At 29.2% G+C, this 18,372-nt stretch overlaps 5 protein-coding genes across 5 annotated transcripts in view; 3 read left to right on the top strand and 2 right to left on the bottom strand.

Moving 5' to 3' along the window:
• Positions 1-444: 444 nt before the first annotated feature.
• Srp14 (signal recognition particle 14) lies at positions 445-1,129 on the top strand. The gene is made up of 4 exons (XM_017902053.1): positions 445-569; positions 628-700; positions 772-884; positions 968-1,129. Exons 1-4 carry the CDS (start codon positions 546-548, stop codon positions 1,082-1,084), a joined length of 327 nt encoding a protein of 108 aa, XP_017757542.1. The 5' UTR covers positions 445-545; the 3' UTR covers positions 1,085-1,129.
• A 782-nt stretch (positions 1,130-1,911) lies between these two features.
• LOC108548803 (protein suppressor of hairy wing) lies at positions 1,912-9,843 on the top strand. Its single transcript, XM_017901925.1, has 16 exons — positions 1,912-1,975; positions 2,059-2,118; positions 2,192-2,257; positions 2,401-2,483; positions 2,585-2,723; positions 2,797-3,091; positions 3,180-3,282; positions 3,354-3,617; positions 3,897-4,218; positions 4,289-4,632; positions 4,714-4,942; positions 5,752-5,799; positions 5,953-6,442; positions 6,518-6,734; positions 6,816-7,006; positions 9,767-9,843. The coding sequence occupies exons 1-15, from the start codon at positions 1,960-1,962 to the stop codon at positions 6,939-6,941; spliced, it is 2,802 nt and encodes a 933-aa protein (XP_017757414.1). The 5' UTR covers positions 1,912-1,959; the 3' UTR covers positions 6,942-7,006; positions 9,767-9,843.
• LOC108548822 (uncharacterized) lies at positions 8,302-12,354 on the bottom strand. The gene is made up of 4 exons (XM_017901943.1): positions 11,313-12,354; positions 9,635-9,982; positions 9,289-9,523; positions 8,302-9,223 (listed from the first exon to the last, which is right to left on the bottom strand). Exons 1-4 carry the CDS (start codon positions 11,389-11,391, stop codon positions 8,302-8,304), a joined length of 1,584 nt encoding a protein of 527 aa, XP_017757432.1. The 5' UTR covers positions 11,392-12,354.
• A 1,181-nt stretch (positions 12,355-13,535) lies between these two features.
• Positions 13,536-14,574, bottom strand: LOC108548919 (lysophospholipase-like protein 1). Its single transcript, XM_017902056.1, has 4 exons — positions 14,496-14,574; positions 14,194-14,318; positions 13,852-14,112; positions 13,536-13,760 (listed from the first exon to the last, which is right to left on the bottom strand). Exons 1-4 carry the CDS (start codon positions 14,572-14,574, stop codon positions 13,536-13,538), a joined length of 690 nt encoding a protein of 229 aa, XP_017757545.1.
• A 651-nt stretch (positions 14,575-15,225) lies between these two features.
• The window catches only part of pnut (septin 7-like protein pnut), a 33,312-nt gene continuing 30,165 nt past the window's right edge, over positions 15,226-18,372 (top strand). The window contains exon 1 of the mRNA XM_017902074.1: positions 15,226-15,343. Coding sequence (XP_017757563.1) covers positions 15,331-15,343 — 13 coding nt within the window. The 5' untranslated portion in view covers positions 15,226-15,330. The remainder of the gene's footprint in view (positions 15,344-18,372) is intronic.

An 18,372-nucleotide genomic window follows, 5' to 3' on the forward strand; every position in this document is an offset into this window, starting at 1 on the left:
GTAAACTACTTAAATTATTTGCATTTAACACTATACTATTATTGTTTTCGTAAATACATTTATCAGTTTCACAAACTTTTACGCATATGCTCGTATTATTCATTTTGACGTAATTGTAATAATTTTCATTCACGTAATGAAATATTTTCCTAAACACCAAAGATTTGACTCAGGAAAAGTTCACAGTTTCTATAAATTAAAGGTGTGTTATATTTCATTACGATATTTTTTTTACTATTAAAATTTTTAGAAAAAGATTTTTACATGGATACAATAAATAAATTGCATTATATATAACTAATCTTCTCATTTTAAAGTCAGTCTAAAAAATATATAACGCATTGCAAATTTTTAATCAAAATTCATACGTTTATCTGTATGAGGCTGAAAGTATTTGTCGTCAACATGTAAATTCTCCATAATATTAAGTTTGTTATACTTCATCGTTGTCATTTGGAGGATCTAAATGACTGAATATTGAGACAGAAAATACGTAATATCACTGCATATGATAAGTTTTAAAGAAATATATTGCTATTAACAAAATGGTCCTGCTAGAAAATGACGCGGTAATCTTTCATTTGTAAATTTATTATATTAAAAGTTTTGGAATAATTTTAATTTTAGTTTTTAGTGGAGTTGACACGACTTTTCGACAAATCTCGACTTTCTGGTTCTGTAGTACTTACTATTAAAAGATGTAAGTACTAATGTCGTTATTCTGTTAACACAAATAGAATATAAAATTTTACTCGTAAATTTTGTTCTCAGTTAATGGACACAATAAACCAATACCAAGAGAAGGCAGACCTCCATTACCAACACCAAGTGAATTTTTTTGTTTAGTGAGAGCTACATTGAGATCAAAAAAGATTTCTACTGTTGTTTGTATAATTCCATAATATAATATTTTATTATTTTAATTCTTATTAATAAAGTTGTATAAATAATTTGTTTTATATTTCAGATACATTCTAAGGATGTAAATAAGTTTCAACAAGCGTATTGGAATTTGTTAAAATCAAATATCAATGGTCTTAAGAAATTGAAAAAAGTGAAATCTGTAAAGCCTAAAGTTCATTAATTTGTGACATTCACAGTGTAACATTTATATATTGTATATGTTATTACTGAAACTTTTATATAATATGAAACTTATTTTCCCTAATGTATAATGCAATACTGCCTGAGAAATAAATTACATTTTATAATGTAAAACAATTTTTGTACATAAATATATGCAAAATATAATCAATTAAAATATTTAATTGTATAATTTCTCGATATATAAATTAGTTACTATATGAATAAGAAATGTATAAATTCACCAATCATCGATCGACAACGAATAAATAACACGAGACGAAATTTCAGAAATTATGGGAAATGGATAATCAATCGTTATATATGTACATACATTTTACTCGACATTAATTTAATAATTATTCTAATATTAATAACGTTAGATTTATTATTTATTTTATAATTATATATTTAAATATTATGAAATAATTTTTTTTTTATTAATAACAAAATTTTTATCGATAACAAAAAACATATAAAAATACGATTTACATATTAAAATTACATTTAACCTGAATTTACAAATACTTATGGGAAACATGTTAATTAAAAATATGGAAGGCGTGCCCCTTGACATAGGCCATTTTGATGTGCGTTTAGGCCTACAGGGAATATTTCTCCAGGGGCAGGTGGAAGTGATTAAAAAGTTTGAAAGTTGACAATAATTGCAAGATTGTCAAAAATTTCGATTTAATTCTTGCCCCTTTTCAATAACATTGAATTAAGATTACCATTATTAAGTTGTGAGTACAAGTACTACAGAAATATTGTAATTTACGTATACAATTCTTGACCATAAACTACGATTACAAAAGTGTATTTAATTTTCTAAGACCGCAAACAATTGTTTTGTACTGATTATCAGGAATCAGAGTGATGGAGGAAATAATGGGTATTCGTATTTTTTTAAAGAAGATAATGTAATTCATTTGTTAGTTATTACGTAGCATATGATACGCGTCATTTCTGTTATAGAAATCGTGAAAGTTGAAAATGCAGTATTGATGAGAGATGCAACGTTAGAAAATTTATTTGGTAATCACAGTATACAATTGTAGTTTATAGACATATTTAACGAAAATATAAGATTGATGCTTAATTTTTACAGATCCAAATAATGTCCAAGAAACTATTATAATGTCTGCTGAACAAGAAGAATCTACTGACATGAAAGGTATACACAATAAACATAGCCTTTACTTTCTGATAAATCTTTATGTTTATATATATCTTTTCTTTATTTCATAATGAGTATATTTTCTTATTGTTACTTATTCTTTTTTTATTTATTATAGTTTTCTTCATTATGTTTTACAGTTATTGCTCATGGTGATCAAATTATACAAATTATAACAGATTATGAATGTGTAACATGTCACCGTATCTTTCAATCGCAAGATGTAAGATATTAATTGATATATTTAATATTATAATATTTAAAATTGTTTAATTATTAAGTACATTTTATGATATATATTAACAAAATTATTTATTTTAATAGATGTTAAAAGAACATTTAGATATGTGCAGAGAAGAAGATGATTCTAATATTTTACAGTTAAGGAGTCTTGAAAATTATGATTCAGAAGATGAGGAGAAAGATAACAATTCAGATTATGTTAATAATTCTAATATGGAAGGTATATATTATATAGAATTTTATTGAAAATATTTGAAAAAAAATACTTTAAATGTAGGAATTGATAATTTTAGATTCTAGTTCTAACAATCAAAAAAACAATAATGATAAGCCAGTAATTATACCAGTACCTGATACACAATGTCATTGCTGTGCAGAAGATTTGAACACTGCACACAGTGGTGGTGAATTTATGTGTCAACACTGTGACCTCTCATTTAAAAAGAAATCATCTTTGGAGAGACATATTGTGGTAATTCATTGGCAGTGTGATTCATGTACCTGTAAAGATTGTGGGCAGTCATTTCGTGACAGGAAATCATTAAACAGACATCGTTATATTACTCATGCTGATCGAAAAATATTCAGGTAAGTATGTATTTCTTATTAATGGAGATATTTTATTGAATAATATTAGAGAGGCAAAGCGAATCTGATATAACTTAAAAAATTACAGATGTGAGCCTTGTGATACTTATTTTTCTCGAAGTTATCATTTAAATCGTCACATAATGCAATCTGGATGTCATGGAAATATTCTTAATACATATAGTTGTCAAGTATGATTACTGTATAATATTTATCACTTTTATTAACAAAATTTAAGGTAACTAATCATGTATTTTGATAGGTCTGTAAAAAGATATTTACACGTAAAGATAATTTACGTGAACATTTACGGACTCATGCTGGAACTCCTCAGAGACAAAAGAAACCTTGTAAATATTGTCCTAAAGAATTCTTTACTAATCAACAATTGTTAATTCATGAACGTGTACATACAGGAGAACGACCAGTTCAATGCGATCTATGTCCAAAGACTTTTTTATCTTCCCTTGCATTAAAAAAACATAGACGTGTACATACAGGAGAAAAACCATTTGAATGTAAATATGTAAGTACTAATTTTGCGAATTAAAATCTTTTATGTTAATAACGTAAAATGTTAATGACATTTTAGTTGTATAAATTCTAGTACTTGATGAAATTAATTTTCTTGTATAATTTTTACAATTGCAAGCAAGCATTATATACAGGGAAATTAATGTAAGTTTTTACTGCAGAGAGCAGTTTTCAATATTATATTTCATACAATAACATATTTAATTCACTTTACGAATATTATCAATTTAATTTAATATTTTAAAAATATATAAAATCTCCCTGATTTTAGTGTAAAAAAAAATTTGCTGCTCGCGAAACTTTAAATCGTCACCAGAGAACTCATACTGGCGAGAAACCTCATGTTTGTCAATATTGTGCTAAGTCATTTATTCAGGCTGCTCAACTAAGGGCACATATATTTCACCACACTGGTGAAAATGGTTTCTATTGCGATGTGTGTGGAAAAGCATTTAATAGAAAAGCTCGTTTAAATGTTCATAAAAAATTCGTTCATGAAGGCGCAACTCCTTTTACATGTCAAATATGTGAAAAGAGATTTATAAGAAGGGAAGACCTTGTTAAACATGCAATACTTCATACAGGAATTAAACGTAAGAAGATTGTAGTAATTTTGATATATTTTCAACGAATTACAATTAAGAAGTATTTTCTTTGTTATAGCATTTAAATGTGATAAATGTACAAAAGCCTTTTCTACGAAGTCTTCTTTGCAAGCTCATTTAAATACCCATAGGCGAGAACCGCCACAATCATGCGTCGAATGTAATAGAGTTTTTATACGACAAGATTGTTTAATGAGACATATTAAAGCAAAACACCGTGACCTGCTGGAAGACGTAATGAATGAAGTTGAAAGAAAACATCTACAAATACAGTTATATAATATTGCTACAGTTGCTGCAGAGAAGACAAAAAACGGAGAGTCTACAAGACTTTCCACTGATGAATTATTAAAAGCTATCGCGGATCTTTTGAAAATATTAATTGATGACGATACACTTCAAGTATACATTGCTATAATAGTATTTATAATTATATTTTACTCTGTAAATTCTATTAATATAGGAATATATATCTTTTTGTAGCTTTTTGGTTGGCCCGAAGCTCCAATTCAAGATATTCTAGAAGCAGTAATTAGGAGATGTGGGCACCAGCCATTAACATCAGAAAGTAATCTACTTTTTAATGAAAGATTAAGAGAAAACATAAAACGATTATTTATGGTTGTTATAGAAGATAATACAGTCAAATCTCTTTTAACAACGAAAACAATTGATGATGTTATTGTACACGTTTTAGAACTTTCAAAGGAATGTACAGCAAACTCATAGCTGTGAAGGAAAAACAAATGTTATTTTTCTGTTTAAATATAAAGTGTTCATTCTTTTCCTTTTTTAAAATGATGCTGATAAGTGGTACTGATAAATTTCAATCATTGTTTCTTCTCAGAATATAAAAAAATAATGAATACTTTCTTTTACACAATACATTTACTTTTTTATGTGCACAAAAGAAATTATATTCAGAAATCTGATCTTAGCCCTAATGTTATTGATACTATAATGTTATACATAATTTTTTTTTCATTAAATAATAAATTATGTACATTTAATAATAATTGTTGTTAAATATAATTATACGGTTAATTTTGCCGAAACATTTTATTTTAAATAATATATATTATTTACAAATTGCAGTTGTATATTATTTTATGCACCTGACCTATAAATGTCTTGTATGTCTACAATATTATTTTACTGTACTAAATATAAGTCTACTATGTAATAAAATGGCAAATAATTAGGTGTATTTCTCAGTTTAATTTTCTTTCAAGTATTATTAAGGAAGTAGAGGTTAATTTATTCTATATTTGTTTATTACAGAAACTGGTAGTTATGAATTAATTATTCCAAACTACTCGTTTACATATATGATGTTACAATTAACAATTTATTTTTAATTATTTAATTTAATTTAAATATTTATTAATGATTTTTACAATTGGTATACGTTGCATACTTCAATCCTTCAAGCAAAGTACATAACACGTGAAAGTAGTGTTCAATGTATACTTTAATCATTTTTGTTAATATATGATTTTTTATTTTAATAAACAATAATTGTATTGGATAATATGACAAATATCAGAATATCATCAAAAACATTACAAAGTTGTACTTAAAATTTATACAAAATATTTAAATACTTTTCTTAGATAACCTATTTAAAACTATATTTAAGAAAAATTATTAAAAATTATTGTTTATATTAATTTCATAAGTGGTTTTTATTTAATTTAATTTATATTATAAATATTTTTGCAGTGAACTTAGAAGATAATAGTGATAATAAAAGTGATACTGAAAGCAGAGATGAAAGTTCTTTAAAATTAGAAGTACAAGAATTAGGAAAGACAAGAAGAAAATTTACGGAAATGAAATCTAAAAAGAAGATTCATGTGGGAGAAGAATTTGATAATGATAGTAGTAATGATGTTAAAAATGTAACTGAAGGAAATCCTGGTTGGGCAGATGCCATGCAAAAAATTTTACAAACTAAAAAACCAAAACATAGGAAAACTATAGTTTTATCAAAAGCAAAGAAGTTGTGTGATGTGAAAAATAAGGAGGATGAAGGATATTTATCATTTGAAATCGAGAAAACAAAAGAAGAAAAAAAAAGAATAAAAGACAATATTCAAAAATCACATATAGATTTAAAAGAAAGAAGTATAGGGAAGAATTTAGGTGTAAGAATAAAACCAAGTATAATGGATAGAGAACGTGAAAGAACATTACAAAAGATTGCTACAAAGTAATTAAATTATATTAAGAACATAAGGCATCATCCTTCTATTTGTGTAAAATAATTAATTATATGTTGTTATAGAGGTGTTGTGCAATTATTTAATGCAGTTAAACAACAGCAAAGTGAAATTAACAAAAAATTATCAGATGCTGGCCCATTAGAAAGAAAACGTGAACAGGTACTTAAAAGTATTGATAAATCTACATTCTTGGATGTTCTTATGGGTAGTAGTAAAAGTATTTCAGTAGATAATAATATAAAAAATGAAGTGCAAGAAAATAAAAAACACAAAGAAAAGGTAAGTGTATTTCTTAAACATATGATTTTATCTTCATAGTTAAAAAAGAATTAGTTTTGAAAAAGTATGTACTTTTAATAGGACATAAAAATTTGGAATGTGTTGAGAGAAGATTTTGTAATGGGAACAAAATTGAAAGATTGGGATCGTAAAGATGAAAATGAAGATGAAGATTCTTCAACACATAAAGATACAGATACAGATTAAATTGTAAAACGACATAAAGTATTAATACACATATAAAAAATAATATATATGTGATGAACTTAAAGGTATGTTGCCATTATTTGTCAGTTTATAATGATTAAAGTATATTCTTATACATTTTTTCTAATATAAATAAAATTTGATCATAATTTTACACTCTGTTATTTTTATCTTTTTTAAGATTTATTTTTAAGATGAACATATTTATTACTATTTTATTATTTTCGTATTTATACAAAAATAATTGTCAAAACAAAGTATCAGTTTTTTATTAAATACTTTATTTCATTGGTAACTTTAATTTGATATCTTCTTTACCTATGCAACAACAATAATAACGTGTACAATGTATAATTTTTTATATAATTTGTTGTATGTTTATAACTCATACATGATTCTATGTAAAATTAATTTTTATTGTATCTTATTTACGTCATATAAATATGACATGACAATAGTGCCACATTATTTTTTTGTAATATAACATTATATATTTTTTATGTATCGATGCCATCCTTTTTTTAGAATTATAAGTTTGAACTCAATTTGGGAAACATGTTTGCATATATGTAATCTGTACATAGGACATGATGTGTCCAACAGTTATTCTATACACATCTTACTTTTATATATTTTGTATTCAATCTTTTCTCATGACATATTCATATTCATTCTTCTGCACCTAAGTTTGTATGTTAGAAACTCGTCAACTGTATTATGTTTTGTATTAAAATAATATAAAAAACAAATATTTAATAAATAGTTTACTGGTTAGATTACTAATTACACATAAAAAATATTGGAATTTATTTATGGTGGTTATTTTCTTAACGTTTACTGAACTTAGTGTGTAGATTAACCCTTGGACGGACTGAACTAACTTTATCTTATCATTTTTCTTCCATTATTGTGCCACAATTAAATTGATTGTATCTTTTTTCTTTTGCATGTAAAAGTATCTTCATAACTTTAAAATTTGTTTATTCTCTTAGATCATTTAAATTGTTTGTACACGTTTTTATAGGCATTCTTAAATGTTATAATTATATGTTTGTGTACAAGCAAATTTAAAGCTCGTTATAATATTAGGAACCAACTGAAGAAATATTGAATTACACTTGTATATTAAACAATATTACTTTCAACTGCAGATTTTTATATCAAATTTTAGTGTAAATAGTGTGAAATAATTTAAGAAATGAATTAAAATAATTAATTTTCATAAAAACAAAGTATTTCATTAATAAAATATGTTGTCATTTAGATTGTAAGATTTTCAACAGGAAGTAATTATAAACATATGTTGGTCAGAGAGTTTTCTATTGATTGTTGTCATACATTTTCAGTATTATATCTCATGTTATACTCGACTTTCACGAATGTCTGCTAATGCTCCAAAATTTCTAGTCTCTTCATCAGAATAAGCTGATTCGTTTTCCAATCTATGTGATCTACCAATAGCTTCATCAGTACTTTGGTTTCTAATATAATATCCTATTGAATTAGATTCCATGTTGTGATTAGTTTCATCCACCTCGTTGTTTGTGGAATGTATATTTCTCAGACTAGCTTGATCTTCTTGACTTACTCTGGATCTATCGTTTTCGCTTGTGTTGTTATACCAATTTTGTGAAGCGTGGCTGTTATTGCGATCTTCAGAACGAGGTAATCGAACAAAAACTACACCAGTCTCTTGATTATCTCTCTGTGAATTTTCTGCATTATTTCTGCAGGATTCTGTTATTTCTTGACTAGTTCTCGACATGCTCCGAACCAGATTTCTTGTATTCATTACCTCATTCGCTGATGTTACATTCCTTGATACATCATCGGTACTATTTGAAAGTATCCTTTCGTTATTTCGAATACTATTATTGGGCGCGCAATAATTTCCATTATTCAATAATGTATCATTTTGTCGCTCGCTTTCATTTCCGTTCGCAATATAAAACGAAGTTTCATTTTGATAAGTACTAAGAGTTTCGAAGTTTGCATTGCTAAATACTCGTGGTACCATTTCTTGGTTCAATCGGTATAATTCTAATTCATTATCTACGTAATAACTATCAAGTGGATTGCTAATGATCGATGGATTTCTTGAGACGTTTCTTCGTGGAAAGCTTTGGCTTGAAAAATTCGTTACTGTAGCATAAGGATATGCTATTGTACTCATTGGATTATTTAATATATGTGGACAACTGTCTAGGCTTTGCATTTCAATTTCTTCTTTATCATCGTGACAATAACCATGCATATCTATTTCATGAGGAAGATTGGCAAACCTAATAAAAAAATAACCAAATTTATCATGAAACACATCGCAATCATTATTATAAATAAAACTTACCTGTGTAATAAGATATCTGAATACGATGGTGGCATGTCCGACTCTTCCTTTCCATAGATACTTTCATAAGTCGGTGGTGGAAAACACCCAATAGATCCTAAGCTATCTTTACTTGGAGTTTCCGCATCCATTTCAAGTATACTACCTTGACTGTTTTGTAACTGATGTCGATTTATGCTTCGTGAATTTCTTTGAGCGCGTAGTACACTATCGCCTAGTTCCACCAAATCTAAACCTGTTTCAACAAAAACATGGAAATTCTTTATCATGAATTCATTTTTGACAAAACAATTTTTTTCTCTTTAAAAAAGAGGGCTAAAATTTAATTATATAATTGCAAACTCACCAGTCGGGTCGGTTTGAAATTGAGTGAAGATTGCACCATCCACAACGAGCATTCTACCGTGTGGCAAGAGAATAATCGTCGGCGTTGCTACCATCGTTTGATCGTTATTACTAAACCGTGAATCTGGTTCAGGATCCTCGAGTCGGCAGCAACAATGCCGTCTACACAAAGATCTGCAGAACGGAGCACCCCAGCAGCAATAAGCGAATATAAAACAGAGCACAGCAAGCATCACTAGGAGAGCAGCTACTCCTTGGCCTTGTTGAGCGGATGCGAGGGTTGGACCGCCGGCGACGCCGACACCGACACCGACGCCAAATCCTAACCCACCGCTGCTGCTCATCTCACCTATAAACATTATTTCTTCATTTTATAATTTCCTGTAAACTTATGCACAATGCTTCAGATAGTCTCATTAATAAAATAACATTACATAACAATAAAGATTATCTAAATCTTTTTTTTAATAACTCTTTTTTCCGTATTATTATTCTTTTCGTTCATTTGGTTCTTTTAGTCTTTCTAAAGTTGTTCTTTATCTTAAGAAAATTTATGCTACGATTTAATTACATTTATATTTTAATTACATTAATTACACCTACATTTTGTACATATGTTTTCATGAATTATTTTAAAATAAGTCTCATTGTTAGTAGTATAAAAATAAAGTTCGAATATTAGGCATTTTTTATACCTCTTCGCTTATGAGACATATTTAGGAAGACAATCAAACATTACCCGTAAACGCATGTCCTTTTACGCAATTAACATATATCAATCCGCAATGCGGAGTAAATAGCGATAGTAACGTACGTATTTCTGGCAATATTCCAATTTTATGCTATGAATTTTACTGTAAGTAAAATATTATTGCTGCTTGCCGAGCATTCTAACATTATTTGAAACTAAATTATTATGTTATTTATTTGTTACCACAGTCATTGTATTTCTAATTGTATTTCTAAAAATACTTTTCCTTTTCTTTCTGTTTCTTTTTATATTAATGACATAAGTAATTGTTATATTTTATATTTCATTTATTTTATATATTTTATACTATATCATGCATTGATTATCACATTCGAGAAATAATTTTGACGCTGCCCCGCTCTCTCTCTCTCTCTCTCTCTCTCTCTCTCTCTCTCCATCCCCCCTCTCTCCCTCTCTCTCTCACGCTAACAGAATAAATTTCGTTATCGGCCAGAAAGTAAAGCAAGGTGAAAGTGAGAAGAGTACGGTAATCTTGACATATCACAGCTAGTAGGTCAGTCATTTCAATATTTTCAGGTTCATAGATTACTTACTTCATGTAGAAAGTCGGAATATTACATAAGTTTTCTAATAAATAACAAATCAACTGTAATGAAATTAGTAATTATTTGAATGTTTGACTTTTAAGTTATCAATGATATTCGTTTAACATTTATTGATTTAATTTTCAATGTATTATATATAATAAATAATTTAATAAATTCACCATTTGTATAAGAAATATATTTTTTGTGATAGATTTTTATACGTACTTTATTCTTATTACAAATTTGTAGCATTTTTCCTAGATTAATTATGCGCAAGATTATTGGAATAAAAATCTAATTAAAGAATTGTCTGTGAAGATATGATTAATGAAATATTTAAGAAAGTAAACTTAAATTAAAGAAGAAACTTATTCAATTACCTTGGGTAGTAATGTTGTATAGCCAAGTCGTCCCCGTGGTGGTTGCAGACTCCGTAATCTTGCGTGATCCGTACACCATGAAAATAATTTTCTTAAACTTCACAGAAAAATATCTCCTCTGACCTTTTAACAATGTTTGGACGTAAACTGATTATGTTGATAATCGTTGCTTATAATGTATCGCATCGTGCGATTTAAACTAATAACTATCCAAGAAACTAGACAAGCTAATTGTAAGCGGTGCGTTAGTTAATCGGCATCAATGTGATAAGATGACCATTCCGTTGACAATATTATTTCTTTTTTCTATTTCTTAAATTATATCGTAGATCTTCCTCGGCCGTGGTATGATATATCACGATATATCATGCGTTCGAAATTAATTTAAATTGAACGAATTTGAAACTCATTGTTAATGACATTGTGTGAAACTGTGACAGTAATATATCGTGGTCTTAATGATCCTCGCGACAAGCTCGCAGGAGGATCTCTTTACGAAGGCATCGAGCGTTAAGTCGAACAACGTACACTGTCATCGTGGAGATACTCTTGACCCATTTTAATATCTCCCCACTTAACTTCAACCTGCTGCTTTTCGCCTTCGATACTTCTATTTCTCAATTGGAAACATTCGTTGGCTCAATACATTTCGGTCTCCTTTTCTATTTTCTTTTTCTTTATCGCTGCTTTGTTTTCTTTTTACGATAGAAATAAATTCTGCAACTTTAGTCCTATCCCCTGATCGATTTTTCACATCGACGGAATATTAATTTTGATATATTTTCCTCCTCGTCATGTATATTGGTTGGAGCCATTTCTTTTTTTACTTTCTTTTTTTGCTGTTATTTTGCTTTGTCTTAATCAGCTGTGCTAATGGAATCGAATTTTATCGATTGAAAATTCAAATTTCCCGGAACGTTCGCTGATCGATGTCATCAGACGCAGTGCGGTTTTTAAATAATAGAGTGATGAACGTAAGAATTCGTCCTTTGAATAGTCAAAGAAAATAATGTTTACTTATTATGCGATAAAATTTACGAAACACTCGATAACATCATATACGTTCTTTTTTTAATTAACTTTTTTAATTATTGACAAACACTGTTTTGTTACAGTTCACAATTTTTTATGATTTTAAAATCTTTGTTCGTAAATTTTTTAACGAAATTTTTATACACTTTGTATTTAAAAATATATGCATTTTGTTCAATTCTTAAGTCAAATCATTCACATTTCTTTTGTTCTGTTACATTGACGTCATTGACTGCAGATGAAGGCGCGCCATATTATTTACTGTCGATGCATTGTGCATTCACACCATGAGTTTTTAAAATATTTCTTTTTTCTATGCTATTTAATGTCAATGTAATATCTACAAATGTCACTGTCATATTTTTAAATTAAATTTATTTAGTTTTTAATAATTGTGTCATCTAACAATTTATAAAGGTTAAATTTAATTAGTTATAAATTAACTCACTTATTTATAATGAAATAATATTTTCATAATATTGTATGAATGATCTATACACGTTCCAATCGCACTTTGAAGTAAATTCGTATACGTGCAATAATATGTAACAAGTCCGAGGGGTAGGTTTTACGCTTATCACTTTTAGTCTCAACAATATTTGCATACCATCGCGATTTATAATTATTGATCTATAAGAAGTAACACAGTAATAATTTTAATCTCCAGTTTTTTATATATCTTCAAAAGAATAACTACAACACAAAAGAAATCTTATTTGTTCGTTGTATATTCGTTAATATATGGGTTATATTCAGTATATGAGGCCAGTGTGTCGAATGCGTTACTACCCTCGAACTTCTCCGTACCTTGTGGGGCGCAGCACTTTCTCACGACCCCTCGAGACACTGGCTTATGATTCGTCGATGTTTTCTCCTCAGTGGTGCTTATTTGTCTTTCCACATCTCATACAAAAAAATAAAAGTTACTATCACTATATTTTTTACACTCCTTTTTATTCCCTTTATTTTAATTCTTTTAACTGTTTTGTTATATATTATTAAGTAATGCAAGATTTTATTCTAAGAACAAACAAATCTTTTGTAGCTTTAAATGCGAGAATAAATATTTCTAAATCACTTTATCAATCATTTATATTTTATTTATTTAATAAAAATATTTTTACAATGGTTGTATAATGTATTACAATATTTTACAATGGTATAAAGTTTCATTATCAAATTAATGAGAAATTATTTCTCTGGTAAAATGTTTGTAAGCCATTCTTTGAAGGATAATATCCCAGTTTTACTTAATTCATGATCTACATTATCTAATGGTACAAATTGTGCATTTACACCAAGCTCCTTTAAATTATTATAAGATTCTTCACCCCATTGTATCGGAATTAAATTATCTGCAACACCATGAAACTGCAGAAGAGGTGGCATACGTACTTGTTTATGTTTTTTCAAATGCTGTGTGTTGGTAATGAAAAATAAGAAAAATGCATCAGATATATTAATATTAATAAAAATAATTTAGAAGCAAATAATTTAACATACATACTTGATATACTAATGAATTTTTATTAAGAAAACTGGACATAGCGCAACATCCAGCTAAAGATAATTTGTATTTATATGATAAATACATTGATAAGGCTCCACCCATTGAAAAGCCAGCAACAACGATTCTATCACATGAAATCCCATTTGAAATTTCATTATCAATAAATTCTGTAATAGTTGTGCAAATTGAATTTATTGATTCTGTGTCCTCTGGTGCCTCAATAAATATACCTGTACGATCAAACCATACATGGCTAGACTAAAATAACAATTATTTTATATATATTGTAATTATAATTCCTTTTTATATTATTTTGAATTTATGATATCAATATGTTACCATCCTATTATTAGGTGTATAAGATTGAAGAGGTGCAGTAGGATAAATAATTTTTATGTGTGGAAATTTTAATTCCTTCCTATTTAGAATATCAATCCATTCTTTAAAATTGCTTCCAGTAGCTCCTGTAATAAAAATGTAAAAGATTATTTTTAATTTTTATCTATTGGTTGATATAAGAAGTAATAAATATTTACAAATGTATATCCATATATACATACACACGTATGCATATAAACGGGTCGTGTGTTTATACATATTATATATGCATATATATATGTTTGTATTGAATATAAATATACCTGAACCATGAAATAAGAATAGACTAGCACTATGTGTTTTAGTAGCATTTACAATATCAATTTTTGGTAATTTAGCCATATTACTCTTAACTTTTTATTAATTGTTATATTAGTTATAAATTAACTGTTGATTTTTCACATTGTTTATCAATGTTTACTTGTTATCAAAATTACTTATTTCTTTATCACGCAAAGCAAGATGTCCAACATTTCAATCTTATAGTTCCTAAATGAACATACTTAAATATTCCTACTTCGTGAAAGTAGTGCTCAACGTTTTAATTGCATAATTGAATAATTAAAAGGTATTACTAAGTGATGTACCTTTTTAATAGGCAGAGACAAGAAGTAAAGATATTTATTAAAACTATTTATACAACCTGTTTTGTTTTTTATAGCAGAATAAAATACATGTATCTTTCGCTAAAAAATAATACTAATTATTATTAATTAATATACCAATTTAAATTACACAAATATAATATTTCAGTACTAAATATTTTACGGAGCATTTGAAATAAAACGAACTATTTTAGATTAAAATCTTCATTCAATTGTTTATAAAAAGTTATTGCTTCTTTAATCATAGTTGAACCGTCAACATAACCACGTTTCTGCGCACGCATATCTCGATTTTCATTCGACTCTCTTCGAGATCATTTGAAAACGCATGCCATACAGCGGTCCGGCTGGGTTAAGGCACGAGTGCTTGGTTGTGTTGACAGGGTATTGGTGTCGCGTCGATGGATACGTCGGTGGTGTTCTGCTAAAATTCTTTTCACGCTGTTCGATCAGTAGAGCTATGTTTAATGAGTCGTAACGATCTGGTGAAACGATGCAGAGAAGAGGTGAGTAGTCAGAAGCTTTCTTCAACATCTATGAGACGTAGAAATTCGATGGCACGCAAAGACAACCATTTTGAGGGCGCCAAATTTTTGCGTCAATACACAGCGCTGTAACTGCCCGGTCAATACAGCAGCCGACCTAACCTACCAACTACTCGGTGAAACAGTTTTAGCCGCTTTAATTTAACCACATATATTGTATTATTACTCTCTTTATTCTATGATTGATCTATATACTCTTAGAGTTCATGTACCTTTGATTTCTGTCACTCTGCAATGAATTTACGAAGAATTCTTAGTTTTTTGTAACGTACAGTTCGTACTATTTTTATTCTGTACAAACTCTGTCAACAGAAATATTTGATGAAAATATTATGTAAAATATGATATATTCACACGTTTTCATACTGTGTACACACATTCCGTGTGATAATAGATGATTTCCTGTTATTGTAAATATTAGATAAGAATATTATGACACGGTTTTATTCTTAACTATGAGTATTTTATTTGGTGTATAATACGTGATAAGTGCATGAGATTTAAGATATCACTTTAAATGATCATTTGTAAAGATTATTTTTGATTCTTTTATATTTTTGATAGAAGTTAAAGGTAAAATTTTGTTCTTATTTCCGTTATATACTCATATGTATAATATAACATCGTAAAGTCTGCTGGTTCTACAGTTTAGTTCGAAGTAATGTTTCGTCTCACTTATCACCATTAGTTATTCAGCCGAACGCAAGTGGTCTAAATAGCACGGTCTTAAATTGCTATCTCAAGTTAAACAGGAGGAATCAAAACAAATCTTTTCCGAGAGTTAAACTTTCTTCCTGAACACTGTTCATCTCTCTTGCATCCAAACATTGAATCTGTTGTACATGCAACAGAAATAATATATTTTAAAGTATTTCTAACTTTTTCCGATTATTTTTAGCCATGTTAATTATTTACAAATATACGAATATACAAAATCTTTGGTATGAAACAAATATCAAGAATATCGTTTGTTTGGAAATATAGCAGTAACATGTTTCACATCTTCTACCAGTCGCAGTAATGTGGTGCTCTCAACCGGCTCGTTTTCTTTAGTCATGTAACATTAAACTATTATTCTACACGACTTGGTGAAATCATATCTGTCGCGTATATACTGATCTTAGTAGTAACGCAATAATAGCGTGTACATCTTGTCTGACTATGTCTTTTACTTTCTTCCCGAAAGGTAGGACCATTTATACTTGTAGAAGAAAGTTACAATCACGATGGAAGTTTCTCGCAGGGTTATGCGATATTTTTAATGATATGAATAATTTCAAATTTTTTTTTTTTCTGAAATGGAAAGTTGAAAATTATTTAGTAACAAGTAATGACAAAAAGAAAGAAGCAAGGCAATAATAATCGGTTGTAGCACATTTACGATACGTGGTGAACTTGTTTATTGTACATACATTTGTCTGACCTCGAAGCTAAACTTGAATGAATAGCTATCTGTATTTAAAGATGGCTCGAGTTTCTTGTCGCCTCTTTCGACTGCATCATGCATTGGAGCCATTATTGACGATTATCAACCGAATATCGACATTCATCGTCATTTAAGTCATACTACACAAATAACAAAAAAAAAAAGAAAGAATAAGTGAATTAAAAACTTGTACGCTGAAATATGATTTTCGTAAGCTCTAATCTCATTGTCGAAACGGTGTCATTGTTAAGTTATCGATAAGTTATCGATGTCCAAGGTTCGTTGCACTTTCATAACCTCACTTTCATTGTTATTGTATTATTGTCAAATATTTAAAGAAAGAACAAAGAAAGATAAGGTTAAATTGCATTCTAATAATTGAACGAAATTGGTTAGTCAAATGTTCGAATAGCTTAATAACCGAGTAGCTAAAAGTACTCAGCTCGGTTTGTACAAAACGAGTTTTACTCGGCTCGAATTTCGAGTACTCGAACAGCTCCGCATCATGTATTATTCACAGCAAGAAAGGCGCTTCTTTCGTTTTGAATTCTCCATATCTCCTCGACATTTCATCCACGTTACCCCATCAGAAACAAAAAGGCATTATTCGCTATTAAAAATCAATCTTTCTTCCAATACTTTCTTACGGCGTGTCATTGACCTTTTGCTTGCTCCGGTCTCGTTTAATCCGTCTATTAAATTTTATGGACAATTTAACATTTTCAGTGAACTTGTAAAAGTTCTTTCCGTACCGTTGAAAAACTAATCGCTTTATCGCGAATAAAAATGATCTATTAGAGATAAAAGCATGCGCGATCTCCATTGTAGGAGGGTGTTGAACAAACAATATCAAGTATGCAGAATTAATCACGATGCTCGATGCGTATCGTGATGGAAGTTCGATGGCTCATTGACGGGGCAACAGCCACGGCACCTTAGAACCGGTGCACCGGCCGGAACGTAAAATAGAAAGAAGGGAAGAAAGAAAAGAGGGAGGTAGAGAGACCGTAGGTTTAACATTATAATTGTCCCGCGCACGGAGAACGGTCGGCCACTTCTTCGTCGGCATGTGAAACACGCGGAGGCTCGCCAGCCGATCGTGAACCCGCGTGCCTCGTCAACATTTTAGTACACTTTCTGTATTCGACGTGTAGACACGCGGAGCTTTCGACCGATCGTCACTAACCGGCACACAATTCAACTCTTCTGTTTCTCCTTTGTCGTATTGACACTTGAAATCTTCTTGCGTGAACGACGGAGGAGTAGTGGTGGTGTGGTTTAAATGAGTCACAGGGACCATTAGGGATCCTAGTGTTCTTCGATTGTTGACGATTTCCCTCTTGTTCCTGATATCGTCGAGAAGCGTATACATGTGTTCGACAGGAAAGAATGAAATTCCGTGTTGTAGGTCGATGATCAATCGTATGTTATCGTGTTAGAATTTTGATACGATCAGTGAAGAAAGGATTTAAATTGGATGAAGAACGAAGCAAGCAGATGGAGCTAAGTGATTGGTCGTCGAGAGGATTGTTTCCATTGATCGAAATCATTTTATTAGGGAAAG

The sequence above is a fragment of the Eufriesea mexicana genome, unplaced genomic scaffold, assembly GCF_001483705.2.
Source record: "Eufriesea mexicana isolate 0111107269 unplaced genomic scaffold, ASM148370v2 scaffold1653, whole genome shotgun sequence".
In the NCBI taxonomy this organism is placed as follows: Eukaryota; Metazoa; Arthropoda; class Insecta; order Hymenoptera; family Apidae; genus Eufriesea; species Eufriesea mexicana.